Source organism: Choloepus didactylus, chromosome 15 (assembly GCF_015220235.1).
Source record: "Choloepus didactylus isolate mChoDid1 chromosome 15, mChoDid1.pri, whole genome shotgun sequence".
Lineage (NCBI taxonomy): Eukaryota > Metazoa > Chordata > Mammalia > Pilosa > Megalonychidae > Choloepus > Choloepus didactylus.
This window is the reverse complement of record NC_051321.1, coordinates 34915745-34933555: the sequence shown is the minus strand read 5'-3', so window position 1 is coordinate 34933555 and position 17811 is coordinate 34915745. Positions and strand designations below refer to the sequence as shown.

The window sequence follows — 17811 nt, the reverse complement described above, 5'->3', positions numbered from 1 at the left end:
AGGGGGAGAAATACCATCATCTTCCTTGATCGCACATTTTCCTTCACTTTTTTGCTTTCCTTCACAGTAAAAATTATCTTAGAGTTGTTGTCTGTAGTATTGCTGCCAATTTCTCACCCCCATTCACTCTTCAAGTTATGGCAATCTGGGTTTCTGTCTCTACCACTCCACTGAACTGTTTTTCTCCAGGTCACCAACAACCTCTGTATTGCCAAATCCAATGGCAGTTTTCTAGCCTCCTGTTATTTGACCTCCTGACTTCCCAGGATCTCTCCTTATTTTAAACTCTCTTTTCTTGATTCATGTGACAACTTTCCTCCTACCTCTGAGGCTACTCCTCCTTTCTCATATCTCTACATGTTGGAGTTCTGATCTCATTCTATTCCCCTGAGCCTTAAATAACATTTACATGATAATGATTCCTAAAATGAATATATCTAGCACAGACCTTTATCCCTTGACTCATGCAACAGTATACTTAACATCTCCACTTAGATTCAAGCCTAGTAAACATAGTATGACAACCAAAGTCATGATTTTCTTTCCCGACCCAGTTAGTTATTCCCCCATCTTTCCATCTTGGTAAATGGCAACACCATCCACCCAGTTACTTACACATTCCTATGTCACATCACCGTACCCTCATCTGATATATCCTCAAGTCCTAGGGTTCTACCTCCAACAGTATATTCCTCTGTAGTCCAGGCCAACACCATTCTTTCTCTACACTTCTGAAGCAGTCCTCTCACTGATTTCTCTCCTCCCTTGCCAATCCACTTTCCACAGAGAAAACAGAACATACTTTTTATATAGTAAATCAAATTATTTACCTCCCAGGCTCCCTCCTACTCATTCTGTAGACCACACTTTGGATGTCTCTTCCTTTTAAGTGTCACTCCTTAGGAAACACTTCCCTGACCTCCCTAGCTCAGACAGCCCCCTCCCCAGCCCTTAGAATAGTTCACAACACCATGTTCCTCTCTTTGATACTGTCTTAGTTTAAAGAATAGTTGACAAACCCAAAAGAATAGATACATAAACTTAAATGATAATTATTAGCTTTGCTTGATTATGTATCTATAAACTGTGAGTAAAATTCAGCATACATAATCCTTACCACCTAATTATAACAGGTAAAATGACACTAACCTATCCATAATCACCCCTACCAGCCCCTGCCACACACAAACTCACCACAGTAATATCTAAGTTTAAGTGAGTCCTGAATATACAAAGGGAGGCCCAGAGCTCTATTTGTGGGTAGGGGCGAAGATAGTGGAATTATTCTGCAAGAAAAAAAATGGAAGAATTCCATTTTTGTTCCTGAGAGAGAGGAGAGAAAAGAGAAGAGAGGGGGAAAGGATAGGAGTTGAAGTGAGGGCTTAGGGATTTTTTTTATAAAAAGAGGAGATTGTTTTAAATTACATTTAATATTTTTACAATGAAAATCCTTCTGCCTTCCCAAACCTTCAGTAATGTCTACTACGTTTATCAGCTTAGGTCCAGACAAAGCCACCAGAAAAGGGAAGAGAAGGAGTAACAAGGATCATCAAGTCACAAGGGCCATCCAGGAGATAAGGTTTCTCTTTCCTCACATATCTGTTTATACTTGTATGGCATTTATCTAACCTCACTTGGTCTTATAACTTCACTGGAAAATGTCTTACCCATCTTTGGATGAGCAGAAATAACTCACAGCCTTCCCAGAGTATAACAAGATACCACACAGAAAGTATACCTTGGTGTATAATCTGTGTTCCAGATGAACTTCTGACTCTCTCAACCTCATTGTTCCCATCCTTCATGCTTTAGTTACATCTCCACTTTGGCCCTTTGATTCAACACACATCTTCACCCTTCCTCATGCCACCTTGGCTCCCTCGGGCCATATTACCACTTTACTGGCAATGCACTTGTCAGACATTTCCTCTAACTCTGCAATAACAGGACCCTACCTGCATGGATGTCTCACTTATCCAGTTTGAGCCTTGCACACTAGCAGGACTGAGCAAATAGCGTTTAACATAGTGCCTGATCTATAACTAAGGTTTAAAATCTTTTTCTCAGCCAGCCAAAATTAAATAAATCAAGTTGTGGCAATTCTCTAGAATACCTGCTATTAACTCTATTGGTTAAGTTGTGTTTCAATTTAAAATTATTTATGGTGTTCTCTAACATTTTAATCAGGTTCCACAGGCCAAGATTTTGTCTAACTTTACTTTCTGTAAGAGATTATAGGAATAGTGTGGGTAATTATTTGCTTTTTTAATATAAAATTATGCCATAAAATGCTTTAATAGTAAATGTGGTTTTTCAAATAACACATCCCTTCCAACCCAACTTGGAGATTGTGATACCCCTTGCCCCACCACTCTCTGCTGATTGTAGAAGGCCTGGAGAAATGAGAAGTTCACTGTTTGATGGAAAATTCCTGATTTAGGGTGGGGGAGTCACTATAGAAAAAATCCCTCCTTTCTTCTGAAGATGAAGGAAATAGCCAGGAAAAATACAAATGCATTAATCCATTACATTTAATGAACAGTGTCATGAGAACAACTACATAATCTGACCTACCCATCCAAGAGGGTGATGACATTCTTCCTGGGCCGCCCAATATTAGGGCCATACAAACTGGCTCTGGAGTAAATCCGGATGGGCTGCAACAGACTCTTCAGCTGGATGTAATCCTTTCCCAACTGGCTGCCATTTACTGCCCGGCCATGCATGGTCCGATAGTTATTTGGTTCTAGATTAAAAGCAGACAAAGAAGTCAGAGTTGAGAAGGGTGAGGCTCTGCCAACCCTTTCCTATTCACAGATCTCTGTGCCTTTCTCTTAACAACATGAATAAAATAACCAAAAAGAGGGTTAAAGCTAGCTAATTTGAGAAGCCACCCCAACAAAAAAAAGTCAAGTTAGCAGAGCAACCTTGCCATTCCAGTCATTTTCAAATTAATCTTCAGGAAAGATCACCTAATCAACAACAGAGAGACCATACTGATTTGCAGTGATACTTTATAATGAATGGCAAGAAGGGAAAGCTTTATAAATACAGCCACTGAAGCAAAAAGTTAAACAAACACATAATGTCCAATAATAGCAAAATGGCTGAGGGAAATAATTTTAAGCAAAAACTAGGGATGCTTCCATCCCCCATCCCCAGCTTCCATTACCTCGGTGGTTCTAAAAAAGCAGGGCACATCCTCAGAACTAGCAGCTACACTGCTGGAGTGGGATATCATGATTTGGAATAAGCGCATGCCCCAGGAAAGGACAATATCTCAGTTAGCTTAAGGTTGTGATACTGGCAGAGGCAAGTAACAGATCAGCAGACTAGCAGGACATTTAACAGGGAGATTCAAGCAATAAACCAGCCACAGTAGGCCCTGATAAGCTCCTACTTATTCCTTGTAGGCTAGAAAAATGCATGCTCAGAAGAGCCTGGAGAGAGCCCTAGCTATCCATGCATTCTTGGCTCAATATGAAACCTAGGGCATAAAGAGGGTACATAAGGCAAGTAAGAAAATAAAAACCAGTCATACTTGTAAACTGTCTAAATTTTCAATGTACTCTCCAAACCATACACAGAACTACTAACAAAGGGTGGAAGCCTTACTGGGTCAAAGCATTTAAGCACAACCTCTGATCAATCCTTGGCTGACCACTATATTGTACTGACTCAAGGGCAACCTCTAGAAAGCTGATCTTGCAAAAATAAAGAAAGAAAGAAATGTAAGAGATACCAGCAGCTACACAATGCAGGGGGAGAGATACACTACAGAATTAGTCCAGTCAAGTCACTAAACAAATAAAAAAGAAGCAACAAAAACAACTTATTGGATGGGAGAATCAGAATCCAGAGCTGGTCCAAGATACAAAATGTACAATTTTCAATGAGAAATTATGATGCATGCAAAGAAACAGAAAAGTGTGACCCATATACAGGGAAAAAAGCAGTCAAGAGAAACTGTCTCTTAGAAGGACTTATTGGACAAGGACTTCAAAACAGCTACTATAAACATGTTCAAAGAACTAAAAGGAACAATAAGGAATTAAAGGAAAGTATGTTCCTATTGACTCATCAAATAAGGAATATCAATAATGAGATAGAAATTATTAAAAAGAATCAAATGAAAATTCTGGAATTGAAATGACTCCTCACATACAGGTGAACCACAATACAGTTGAACAGTTGATTATCATCAGAAACAATGGAGGCAAGAAAACAGTGAGATGACAGTGGTATTAAAAGTGCTAAAAATAAAACAACTGTCAACTAAGGCTTCTATATGGAGTTACTAACTTTCAAAACTGAATTAAAAAAACAGACATTCTGAGAAAAACATAGAGGAAAGAATTCATTGTGAGCAACCCTGTCTTATAGAAAATACGAAAAGAAGTACTTCAGACGGTAATTCAAAACCAACAAAGAAATAACCCCAATAAAGGTAACTAATAGGTAAAAATAAGTCATTATAAATGAATTTTTTCTTAACTAATTTAAAAATCAGTTGCATAAAACAAGAATTATAAAACCATATTGTTGAGCTTATAACAGAAAATGTAATATTTATGATAATATTGGCATTACAAAGGAGGGGGTAAATGGAGCTACACTGGAGTAAAATGTCTATACTTAACTGAATTAAGTTAGTTTACTCTGAAGTAGACTGTAATGAGTTAAGATGCATATTGTAATCCCTAGGGAAGCTACTAAGAAAATAACTAAAACAAAACAAAACAAATGAGCAAACAACAAACAAATGAAAACGGTATGTTAGATAATATCTTTTTCACAATAAAAAGGCAGTAAAGGGGAAACAAAGGAACTGAAAACACATGAGGAAAATAGAAAACAAATAGCAAAGTGGCAGATGTAAATTCAACCATAGCAAAAATTACATGATATGTAAATGGATCATACACTCTAATTAGAGCTAGAAATTATCAGAGTGTATAAAACATATGATCCAACTAAGAGATAAACTTTAGATTCAAAGACACACATATGTTGAAAGTAAAAGAAATAAAACAATATGCCATGCAAACAGTAGCCATAAGAGAGTTGGAGTGGCTATACTAATATTAAACAAAAATAGACTTCAAGACAAAAATGTTACTGGAGATAAAAGGTAATATTTTATAATGATAAAAGGGTCAATTAATTAGGAAGAGATAATAATTATCAATCCACAGGTACCTAAAAACAGAACATCAAAATATATGAAGCAAGACTGACAAAACTGAAAAAATAGAAAATTCAACAACAATAGAAAGAAACTTCAATAATGGAAAGAACAACTGAACAGAAAACCAGCCAGGATATAGAAAATTTGAGCAACCAACTTGACCTAATTGACATCTATAGAAAAGTTCACCCAATAACAAAAATACACTTTGTTTTCTAGTGCACATGGAACGTCCTTGAGAATAGACCATATTCTGGGCATAAAACAAGTTCTCATAAATTTTAAAAGGTTGAAATCAAACAATGTCTGTGTCCTGACCACAAAAGAATGAAACTATGATTCAACAACAGAAAGAAATTTGGAAAATCCACAAATATTTAGAAATCAAATAAAAAACCTGTGGGTCAAAGAAGAAACCACAAGGAAATTAGAAAATATTTTAAATTGAATGAAAACAAAAAATACAAAATATAAAAATGTATAAAATATAAAAAATGTATTAAAGCAAATATAAAATATAAAAATGTATAAAATATAAAAATGTATTAAAGCAAAGCTTAAGGGGAAATTTATAGCTTTAAACTAACATTAGAAAAACAGAAGGATGTCAAATCTACAACCTAAGCTTCTACCCTAAGAAAGGAGAAAAAGAAAAGAAAATTAAATACAAAGCAATCAGAAGGAAGGGAATAATAATGATTAGAGTAGAAATAATGAAATTTTTTTTAAAAAACAGAAAAACAATAGAGAAAATCAATAAAAGCAAAAGTTGATTCTTTTTAAAGATCAATAAAGTTGACATACTTTTATCTGGACTGACTGACCAAGAAGAAAGGGTGAAGTCACAGATTATCAAAATCAGGAATGAGAGGGAACACTACCAATGATACCACAGTAAGTAAAAGAGAAATTTTGTGCCAATAATTTGGACAACTTAGATGAAATGGACAATTTCCTAGAAAGACATAAATTCCCAAAGATGTCTCCAAAGGAAATAGAAAATCTGAATAGGTCTTTAACAAGAAAAGGCATTGAATTAGTAATTAGAAAGACCAGATCCAGAAGCATTCATTCGTGAATTTTATCAACTATCTAAAGAAGAAATAATACTAATCCTTCACAAACTCTTCCAGAAAATGGAGGAGGAGGTAATACTTTCTAACTCATTCTATGAGGCCAACATGCCCCTTGTACCTAAGCCAGACAAAGACGTCTCAAGAAAAGAAAACTACAGACTAACATCCCTCATAAATATAGATGCAAAAATGTCTAACAAAATATTTACAAACCAAATTCAGCAAATATTAGAAGGATTATCATCATGACCAAGTGGGATTTATGCCAGGAATACAAGGCAGATTTAATATAAAAAATCAACTAATGTGCTCTTCCAGGGAAGATGGTGGAATAGGGAGCTCCAGTACTCAGTCCTATGAAAACAACTATTAAACAGGCAGAAATGGTCTGGAACAACTATTTTGAAACCTCAGAGGCCAGAGGAACATTGTACAGCATCCAGGGAAGAGTGGGAAGAAGAGATTGATAAATTACAGTAAAGAACTGTAAATTGCTCTCTCCACGTGGTGGCTACTGGTGCCCACCCCCTACCCTCATGGTAAGCCACCACAGGGTCCAGTCTCTGGTTGGCACACTAGTGAAAAAAAGGGACATAAAAATCCTCTTCCCCAAGAACAGGGTGGGCATGGCAGATTGCTGCTCATGGGTTTTGATCAGTGAATTTGGATCACTAGATCCTGGCTCTGAGGGAAGTTATTGTTTCAACCCAGCCCAGATAAAGGTGGCAGCAGCCGTTGTTTCAACACAGGTCTCAACAAAATCAGCAGTGCCATTGTTTTAAACTTTCCCCAGACAGGGGCAGAGGCTATGGAGATTTAAAGACACAGCACTTCCTCAGGGCTGTGGGAAACAGTTAGCTGAAAGGCTGCATTTTTTTTTTTTTAAATTTTTATTGGGATCGTTCAGATACCATACAATTATCCAAAGATACAAAGTGTACAATCAGTTGCCCCTGGTACCCTCATACAGCTGTGCATCCATCACTGCACTTAATTTTTGTTCAATTTTTAGAAACTTTTCATTACTCCAGACAAGAAATAGAGTGAAAGATGAAAAAAGAAAAAAAAAAGAAAAGAAAAGAAAAGGAAAGGAAACTCGAATCCTCCCATATTCCTAACAAACCCCCCTCAATTGTTGACTCGTAGTGTTGGTATAGCACATTTTTTACTGTTTATGATAGAATGTTGAAATACTACTAACTGTAGTATATAGTTTGCAATAGGTATATATTTCTTCCCTATATGCCCCTCTATTGTTAACTTCTAGTTGTATTGTCATACATTTGTTCTAGTTCATGGAAGAGATTTCTAATATTTGTACAGTTGATCATGGACATTGCCCACCATAGGATTCAGTTTTATACATTCCCATCTTTTGACCTCCAACTTTCCTTCTGGTGACATATATGACTCTGAGCTTCCCCTTTCCACCTCATTCACGCACCATTTGGCACTGTTAGTTATTCTCACATCTTGCTACCGACACCTCTGTTCATTTCCAAACATTTACGTTCATCCTAGTTGAACATTCTGCTCATACTAAGCAATCGCTCCCCATTCTTAAGCCTAGTCCTATATTTTGGTACCTTATATTTCATGTCTATGAGTTTACATATTATAATTAGTTCTTATCAGTGAGACCCTGCAATATTTGTCCTTATGTGTCTGGCTTATTTCACTCAGTATATTGCCCTTGAGGTTTTGTCATCAATGCTTTTTTTTTTAAGATGCTTTTGTTCACACACAATACATTCCATCCTAAGTAAACAAACGATGGTTCTCCGTATGGTCACATATTTATGTGTTCACCACCTTCACCACTATCTATATAAGGGCATCTACATTTCTTCCACAAGGCAGGAGGGGGAGTCAAAGAAGGTAGAGAGGCAAAAGAAAGAGGAAAAAAAATGACAGCTAGAAAGTAGCAAAAGGCAAAGTAACCTTAAATCAAAGTAGAGTAAAGAGTCAGACAACACCACCAATGTCAAGTGTCTAACATGCCTCCCCTATCCCCTCCTCTTATCTGCATTTACCTTGGTATATCACCTTTGTTACATTAAAGGAAGCATTATATAATGATTCTGTTAGTTAGTCTCTAGTTTATGTTGATTGCATCCCTCCCCCAATGCCTCCCCATTTTTAACACCTTGCAAGGTTGACATTTGCTTGTTCTCCCTCGTAAAAGAACATATTTGTGCATTTTATCACAATTGTTGAACACTCTAGATTTCACCAAATTACACAGTCCCATTCTTCTTTTTTTTTTTTTTTATGTGCACATGGTTTATTGGTAGCGCCCTTGGGAACAACAGAGTAAGGGAGGGGTTGAAGCAGAATTAGGCACAGGGAGAAGTTGATCTGTATAGCAGTTGCAAGAGAGTTCTTGGCCAATCCAACAGGGGGCTCTGAAGCTTGGATGACCCTCCAGAAGCATCCCAAAGAGGCCCCAGAGAAGTTCCTCTCCCCATCAGTCAATGCGGGGAGATCTTGATCTCTTCATCTTCTTGTTACTGAGAATTGTTGTGCTACGATCTCCCAAAATTGTGTTCCAAACCACGCACTCCTGTCTTCTATCACTCTGTAGTGCTCCCTTTAGTATTTCCTTTAGGGTGGGTGTCTTGTTCACAAAGTCTCTCATTGTCTGTTTGTCAGAAAATATTTTGAGCTCTCCCTCATATTTGAAGGACAGCTTTGCTGGATATAGGATTCTTGGTTGGCGGTTTTTCTCTTTCAGTATCTTAAATATATCACACCACTTCCTTCTTGTCTCCATGGTTTCTGTTGAGAGATCCACACATAGTCTTATTAAGCTTCCTTTGTATGTAATGGATCGCTTTTCTCTTGCTGCTTTCAGTTATTCTCTCTTTGTCTTTGACATTTGATAATCTGATTATTAAGCATCTTGATGTAGGCCTATTCAGATCTCTTCTGCTTGGAGTACGCTGCGCTTCTTGGATCTGTAATTTTATGTCTTTCATAAGAGATGGGAAATTTTCATTAATTATTTCCTCTATTATTTCTTCTTCCCCTTTTCCCTTCTCTTCTCCTTCTGGGACAGCAATGATAGATACATTATTGTACTTTGTTTCATCCTTGAGTTCCCGGACACGTTGCTCATATTTTTTCACTCTTTTCTCCATCTGCTCCTTTGCGTGTAGGCTTTCAGGTGTTTTATTCTCCAGTTCCTGAGTATTTTCTTCTGCCTCTTGAGATCTGCTGTTGTATGTTTCCACTGTGTCTTTCGTCTCTTGTGTTGTGCCTTTCATTTCCATAGATTCTACTAGTTGTTTTTTTGAACTTTCGATTTCTGCCTTATATATGCCCAGTGTTTTCTTTACAGCCTCTATCTCTTTTGCAATATCTTCTCTAAACTTTTTGAATTGATTTAGCATTAGTTGTTTAAATTCCTGTATCTCAGTTGAAGTGTACATTTGTTCCTTTGACTGGGCCATAACTTTGTTTTTCTTAGTGTAGGTTGTAATTTTCTGTTGTCTAGGCATGGTTTCCTTGGTTATCCAAATCAGGTTTTCCCAGACCAGAACAGGCTCAGGTCCCAGAGGGAAGAAATATTCAGTATCTGGTTTCCCTGAGGGTGTGTCTTAGAACATTTGTCCACCCTGTGATGCCTCAGGTCACTGTGCTTTTCTGCCCAGCAGGTGTTGCCTGTTAGCCTATAATTCTTGACTAGTATGAGGAGGTATGGCCATGTTTCCCCAGGCTCTGCGATCTGGTTCTGAATGGAAAGGGCCCCATTCCTCTTAGAGAAGACAGACCCCCTAGGGGGAGGTCATTAGCATTTTAATGGTCTCTCTATCTGCTTGTGCTGTCTTCATCCTTCTCTGAGACACAGCCCAGGAAACTGAAAATGACTGGGGCTTTCTCCACTGAGCCAAAAAAGAAACAGATAATCCCCTTCAGACCCAGTCCAAGGCGACCCTCCAGCTCTCCAGGGTCAGTTGTAACCCAAGGCCTCTGTCTGTTTTTTGGGGATGCGTATCTGTAGTGAGCAGTTCACACTCGCTACTTAAAACCCCAGTTGGAGCTCAGCTGAGCTATATTTGCTTGCTGGGAGAGAGCTTCTCTCTGGCACCATGAGGCTTTGCAGCTCGGGCTATGGGGGAGGGGGTCTCGCGACTTGGATCTGCAGGTTTTACTTACAGATTTTATGCTGTGTTCTTGGGCATTCCTCCCAATTCAGGTTGGTGTATGATGAGTGGACGGTTTTGTTTGTCCCCCCGCAGTTATTCTGGATTATTTACTAGTTGTTTCTGATTTTTTGTAGTTGTTCCAGGGGGACTACTTAGCTTCCACTCCTCTCTATGCCGCCATCTTGCCGAACCTCCACAGTCCCATTCTTTATCTTTCCTCCTTTCTTCTGGTGTCTCACATGCTCTCAACTGTCCTCTCTCAACCGTATTCATAGTTACCTTTGTTCAGTGTACTTACATTGCTGTGCCACCATCTCCCAAAATTGTGTTCCAAACCATGCACTTCTGTCTTCTCCTATGACTCTGTAGTGCTCCCTTTAGTATTTCCTGTAGGGTGGGTATCATGTTCACAAAGTCTCTCATTGTCTGTTTGTTAGAAAATATTATGAGCTCTCCCTCATATTTGAAGGACAGCTTTGCTGGATATAGGATTCTTGGTTGGCGTCTTTTCTCTTTCAGTATCTTAAATATATCACACCACTTCCTTCTTGCCTCCATAGTTTCTGTTGAGAGATCCGCACATAGTCTTTTTAAGCTTCCTTTGTATGTGATGGATTGCTTTTCTCTTGCTGCTTTCAGGATTCTCTCTTTGTCTTTGACATTTGATAATCTGATTATTAAGTGTCTTGGCATAGGTCTATTCAGATCTCTTCTGTTTGGAGTACGCTGCACTTCTTGGATCTGTAATTTTATGTCTTTCATAAGAGATTGGAAATTTTCATTGATTATTTCCTCTATTATTTCTTCTTCCCCTTTTCCCTTCTCTTCTCCTTCTGGGACACCAATGATACATACATTCTTGTACTTTGTTTCATCCTTAAGTTCCCAAAGATGTTGCTCATATTTTTTCATTCTTTTCTCCATCTGCTCCTTTGTGTGTAGGCTTTCAGGTGTGTTGTTCTCCAGTTCTTGAGTGTTTTCTTCTGCCTCTTGAGATCTGCTGTTGTATGTTTCCACTGTGTCTTTCATCTCGTGTGTTGTGCCTTTCATTTCCATAGATTCTACTAGTTGTTTTTTTGAACTTTCGATTTCTGCCTTATATATGCCCAGTGTTTTCTTTACAGCCTCTATCTCTTTTGTGAAATAGTCTCTAAACTTTTTGAATTGATTTAGCATTAGTTGTTTAAATTCCTGTATCTCAGTTGAAGTGTACGTTTGTTCCTTTGACTGGGCCATAGCTTCATTTTTCTTAGTGTAGGTTGTAGTTTTCTGTTGTCTAGGCATCTGACCTCCTAGGCCACCCCAATCAGGTTTTCCCAGATGAGAACAGGCTCAGGTCACAGAATGAGGAAATATTCAGTATCTGGTTTCCCTGATGGTTTTTCTTAGAGGATTGAAACACCTGTGCTTTTCTGCCCAGCAGGTGCAACTGTCAGCCTGTCACCAGCTGGTATAAGAGGGTGTGGCCTGTGGCTCTCCTCCCCCAGGCTTTGGGGTCTGGTTCCTGAAAGGCAGGCAGTAGAGCTGGGCCCCTCCCTTTCCTCTTGGGAAGCTATGCTCCTCCAGAGATGTCACTGCATATCAATAAGTTCTTTGTTTCTCTGACTCTGCTGATCAAAGTGCTTTGATTTTAAAATGGCTGAGGCTGTCTTTACTGCAAAGCACTGTGGGCTGAAAATGGCTGAGATTTTCTCCACAGAGAGAGAAAGGGACAGAAAACCTCCCAGGTTCACCCATCAGCCAGAGATAGCACCCGATCCTCTGGGCTCCCCGTCCTGAGACAGATATGTCCCCCAACTCTCCCAAGGTCAGTTGTCACCAAAAGCCTCTGTCTGCTTGTTGAGGATTCGCTGTCTGTATTGAGCAGTTAACATTAAAACCCTAGTTGGAGCTGGGCTAAGAGAGTGCTGCTCTCTAGCACTGTGAGGCTTCTGTGAGGGAGGGGCTCTCGGCTCTCAACTCTCAGCGTGGGTCCGCTGTTTTACTTACAGATTTTATACTGCGATCTCGGGCATTCCTCCCAATTCAGGTTGGTGGATGATGAGTGGACAGTCACGTTTGTCTCCCCACAGTTATTTCAGGTTATTTACTAGTTTTTTGGTCATTTATGGATTGTTCTGGGGGGGACTAACAGTCTTCCACTCCTCTCTATGCCGCCATCTTAGCTTCTCCCAAAGGGCTGCATTTGATGGGTAGGCCAGGAAAGCTTGGCTTTGGGGAGCTGTCCGAGAAGATTTTGGCACCCTTCCTGATCCCTCCCCAGGGCACTCTGGAGCCAGTCTGCACCTCCTTCATGGGTCCGTGACCCTGTGTTGGCTGTGAGGAGGAGGAAGGAATGTAAAACACTACAAATACAACAAAAGGAATGTGAAAAACTATAAGGGTAGACAATGGAATATTGAGCAACTACAAGAAGGAGTGAAGATGTGAGACACACAAGGAGGTGAATGGATCCTGTACACAGCATTTTGAGTGAAGTACGCCAGAAACAAAGGCAAACACTATAATGCCTCACCAATATGGACTAACTACAATGTGTAAACTCAGAATTGAATCTTAGAGCACAGCCTAACAGGGAAATGGTTATTGTAATGGTCCCTAGATTGTAAGCTCTTACAGCAGTCAAATCTATTCCTGAATTGTAATGGCTGTCTCCAAACTCTGGGATGTTGATCCCTTGGTGTATAACCTGATTGGTCTCTGGAACGTTGGGTATCTGTGTGACACCTGAAACTCAGCGCTAGAGCTCAGCAGATATGAATGTCAGTGTGGATACATACAGCAACTATTAAAAAAAAAAAGCTGAAAAAGAGCCCAGATTTCAATTAGAGATATGAATGAAGCAGATCTGGTTAAGACAAGCGCAAATCGGGCTGAAGGGTAAAGGCTAAAACTGACAGTGTGTTAAAACTTCAACTTCCACATGAGAGCAAGGGAAGAAATGTTTATTTGGTGTAGGATCTATATTTTCTAAACAATATAACTTCTACAGTCAGTTTGTTCAAATACCATGATTACATGGAACTTTGAATAGGAAGTGAGATATGGGAGGGAGGTCTGTATAGGTTAAAATGAAATAGCAAAACATCCCAAAGTAATTTGGGTGGAGAATAAAAATATATATTCAGGAACCCCTTGAGGAGCTGGGGAAGGATGTGGAGGTGTTGGACTTCCTCACCTGGATTGTTGCTGATGTTCTCACAAACAATGGGGACTGATGGCTTGACATGCTGCATCTTCTGTCTTGGGGCTTGCCCCTGTGAAGCTTGTTACTGCAAAGGAGAGGCTAAACCTGCTTATAATTGTGCCTAAGAGTCTCTCGCTGAGTGCCTCTTTGTTGCTCAGATGTGGCCCTCTCTCTCTAACTAAGCCACCTTGGCAGTTGATCTCACTGCCCTCCCCCCTCTCCATGGGACCTGACTCCCAGGGGTGTAAATCTCACTGGCAACACAGGATATGACTCCCAGGGATGAATCTGGACCCAGCATCGTGGGATTGAGAACATCTTCTTGACCAAAAGGGGGATGCAAAATGAAACAAAATAAAGCTTCAGTGGCTAAGAGATTTCAAGTGGAGTCGAGAGGTCACTCTGGTGAACATTCTTGCATACTATATACATAACACTTTTAGATTTTAATGTATTGGAATAGCTAGAAGTAAATACCTGAAACTACCAAACTCCAACCCAGTAGACTTGACTCTTGAAGATGATTCTATAACAATGTAGATTACAAGGGGTGACAGTGTGATTGTGAAAACCTTGTGGATCACACTCCTTTTATCCAGTGTAAGGATGGATGGGTAGAAAAATGAGGACAAAAACTAAATGAAAAATAGGGTGGGATGGGGGTTGATTTGGGTGTTCTTTTTTACTTTTATTTTTTATTTTTTATTCTTATTCTGATTCTTTCTGGTATAAGGAAACTGTTCAAAAATAGATTGGGGTGATGAATGCACAACTATATAATGATACTGTGAACAGCTGATTGTACACCATGGATGATTGTATGGTATGTGACATATCTCAATAAAACTGAATTTAAAAAAAATAGACTAAGACAACCACGAGACACCATCAAGTGCATGAATATATGCATTATAGGCATCCCAGAAGAAGAAAGAGAAAAAGGGGCAGAAGGAATAGTCAAGAAACAATAACAGAGAACTTCCAAAGCTTAGCAAATGACAGGAATTTGCACATCCAAGAAGCTCAGAGAACACCAAACAAGATAAGCATGAGGAAAAATACAATGCACCATATATTGATTACATTATCAAGTGCAAAGGACAAGGAGAGAGTTCTGAAAGCTGCCAGAGAAAAACAATGTTATGTACAAAGGAGTCCCAATTAGATTGAGTGCCAATTTCTCATCAGAAACCATGGAAGGAAGAGGCAGCAGGTTGAAAGTGCTGAGAGAAAACAATTGCCAGTCAAGAATTTTATATCTGGCAAGACTCTCTTTCAAAAATGAGGAAGAGATTAAGACATTCTCAAATAAACAAAAGATGAGGAAATTCATCACCATTAGACTTGCCCTACAAGCAATGCTAAAGAACATTCTTCAGACTGAAAGAAAAGGACACTAGAGAGTGGTTCAAAGCAGCATAAAGAAATGAAGACCTGTGGTAAGGTTAAACAATTGGGTAATTATAAATGCCAGTATTATTGTACTGTACATTTTGGTATGTAACTCCACTTCTTACTTCCTACAGGTGCTAAAATGCAAATTCATAAAAAGTGTGAATCTAGGTATATGGTATATTCATACAGTGGAATATTATTCAGCCATAAAAAGGAAGTTCTGATACATGTGACAAGACGTATGAACCTTGGAGACATCATGTTTAATGAAATAAGCCAGACACAAAAGAACAAATATTGTGTGATCTAACTGATTTAAAACAAATAGAATAGGCAAACTCATAGAGTCAGAATCTAGAATATAGGCTACCAGGGGATTGGGTAAGGATAGGGAATGGGAAGTTAAGGCTTAAAATGTACAGGGTTCCTGTTTGGAATGATGGAAATGTTCTGGTAATGAATGGTGGTAATGGTGGCACAACATCGTGAAATCAATTAACAGCACTAAAATACACATCTGAATAGGATTAAAAGGGGAAATGTTAGATTGTATATGTGATAATAGAATTAAAAAAATTTTTAATGCATGGAACTACAGTACACAAACCATGGGCTTTAATAGTATAGTTGTAAAAATTATACAAAAAATTATACAAGTAGGAACAAGTTCACAGAAATGTTGCTATATTAGGTTACTTTCTTGGAGTAGAGTAGGAACATGTTGGAAGTAAAGTAGTTAGCTTAGGTTAGTTGTCTTTTTCTTACTCCCTTGTTATGGTCTCTTGGAAATGTTATTTTATTGTATGTTTTTTTAAATTTTTTTTTTCATTTTTCATACAGTTGATTTTAAAAAAAAGTTAAAAAAAACAAAAAAACAAGGAAAAAATATGCAGAGCCCCCTTGAGGAGCTGGTGGAGAATGCAGGGGTATTGGCCTGCCCCACCGCGATGGTTGCTAACATGCCCACAGACATAAGGGACTGGTGGTTTGATGGGTTGAGCCCTCTACCACAGGATTTGCCCTTGGGAAGACTGTTGCTGCAAAGGAGAGGCTAGGCCTCCCTATAATTATGCCTAAGAGCCTCCTCCCGAATGCCTCATTGTTGCTCAGGTGTGGCCCTCTCTCTCTGGCTAAGCCAACTTGGCAGGTGAAATCACTGCCCTCCCCCCTATGTGGGATCAGACACCCAGGGGAGTGACTCTCCCTGGCAACGTGGAATATGACTCCCAGGGAGGAATGTAGATCCGGCACTGTGGAATGGAGAACATCTTCTTGACCAAAAGGGGGATGTGAATGGAAATGAAATAAACTTCACTGGCAGAGAGATTCCAAAAGTAGCTGAGAGGTCACTCTGGTGGGCACTCTTATGCACAATATAGACAACCCTTTTTACGTTCTAATGAATTGGGTTAGCTGGTGGTAGATACCTGAAACTATCGAACTACAACCCCGAACCCATGAATCTTGAAGACAATTGTATAAAAATGTAGCTTATGAGGGGTGACAATGGGATTGGGAAAGCCATAAGGACCACACTCCCCTTTGTCTAGTTTATGGATGGATGAGTAGAAAAATAGGGGAAGGAAACAAACAAACAGACAAAGGCACCGAGTGTTCTTTTTTACTTTCATTGCTTTTTCACTTTAATTATTATTCTTGTTATTTTTGTGTGTGTGGTAATTAATGTCCAAGAGCAGATAGGAGATTTCACCTCACCTGGACTCTCCAATCTGGATCTATCCCCCTTACTCTGTCCCTAGGTGGCTTGGAGTCACACAGAGGTAGTATGTCCTGGTTCCCTCTAACCACACTTGCAGATTATAGAGCCACTCATAGCAGCAAGTTTGAATCCCTTGTGTATCTAGGCACAGGGACCCAAGTCTGCAAAAACCCAGGGTGGAACACAAGCTGCTGAGAAGTGCTACTTACAAAAAGGCCCCCAGTGGGGGAAAAAAGAGAGAGAGACTGTAGAAGAACTGCTGGCAAGAGGTACACATGCTCAAACCAGCCTCTGCTGAACCACCTAAACACAAAATGGACCTCTCTGAATTGACCCCATATGGGGCCAAAGGGTGGGATACACTAATGGGGAAGAAACCAGAGGCAGAAAAACCTCACAGGAATTAAAAAAGGGGGGGAGGGGAAACTGAGCTGCTGTAGACAGCAAAGTTCCAAGAACTGAAAAGTGTGAGGAAAAGGGGACATTGACTGAGGGAGAAAATTTAAACAAATCATAGAACCTGTGGAGAAAATTCTGCAAAAAACAAATGGAACAGAACAAGATTTTCAGAAAAGGAAGAAAGGAAGCTTTCTCCTGGAGGTGAAACAATTGCACAAAAAATTGCAATCTTAAAAATTGTACTGCATATCCAGGGCAAGAAACAGATGAAGAAGAGCTGAGAAAAATCTGAAGAGTTAAAAATGGGCTACTCTAAAAGTCCAGAATAAGTTGGACCAAGCACCAAAGAAGAACCTTAATACTAAGCCACTGTGCCAATTCGATGTTTTATGTCACCCCAAACACCATTATCTCTGATGCAATCTTGTGTGGACAGACACATTAGTATTGATTAGATTTTGGAATCCTTTGGGTGTTTCCATGGAGATGTGATTCAATCAACTGTGGACAAGACCTTTGGTTAGATAATTTTCATGGAGGTGTTGCCCCACCCATTCAGGGTGGGTCTGAATTAAATTACTGGAGCACTGTATAAGCTCAGATCAAAGGAGCAAGCTTGCTATAGCCAAAAGGGACACTTTGAAGAATGCAGGAACAGCTTTGAAGAATGCAGGAGCTGCAGATGAGAGACAGCTTGA

The 17811-nt window shown here is 39.3% G+C and overlaps 1 protein-coding gene across 1 annotated transcript in view; it reads right to left on the bottom strand.

The window, feature by feature from the left end:
• Window positions 1-17811, bottom strand: part of HPSE2 (heparanase 2 (inactive)) — an 859688-nt gene that overhangs the window by 316067 nt on the left and 525810 nt on the right. The window contains exon 5 of the mRNA XM_037805037.1: window positions 2575-2746. Within this exon, the coding sequence (XP_037660965.1) occupies window positions 2575-2746 (172 nt within the window). The remainder of the gene's footprint in view (window positions 1-2574; window positions 2747-17811) is intronic.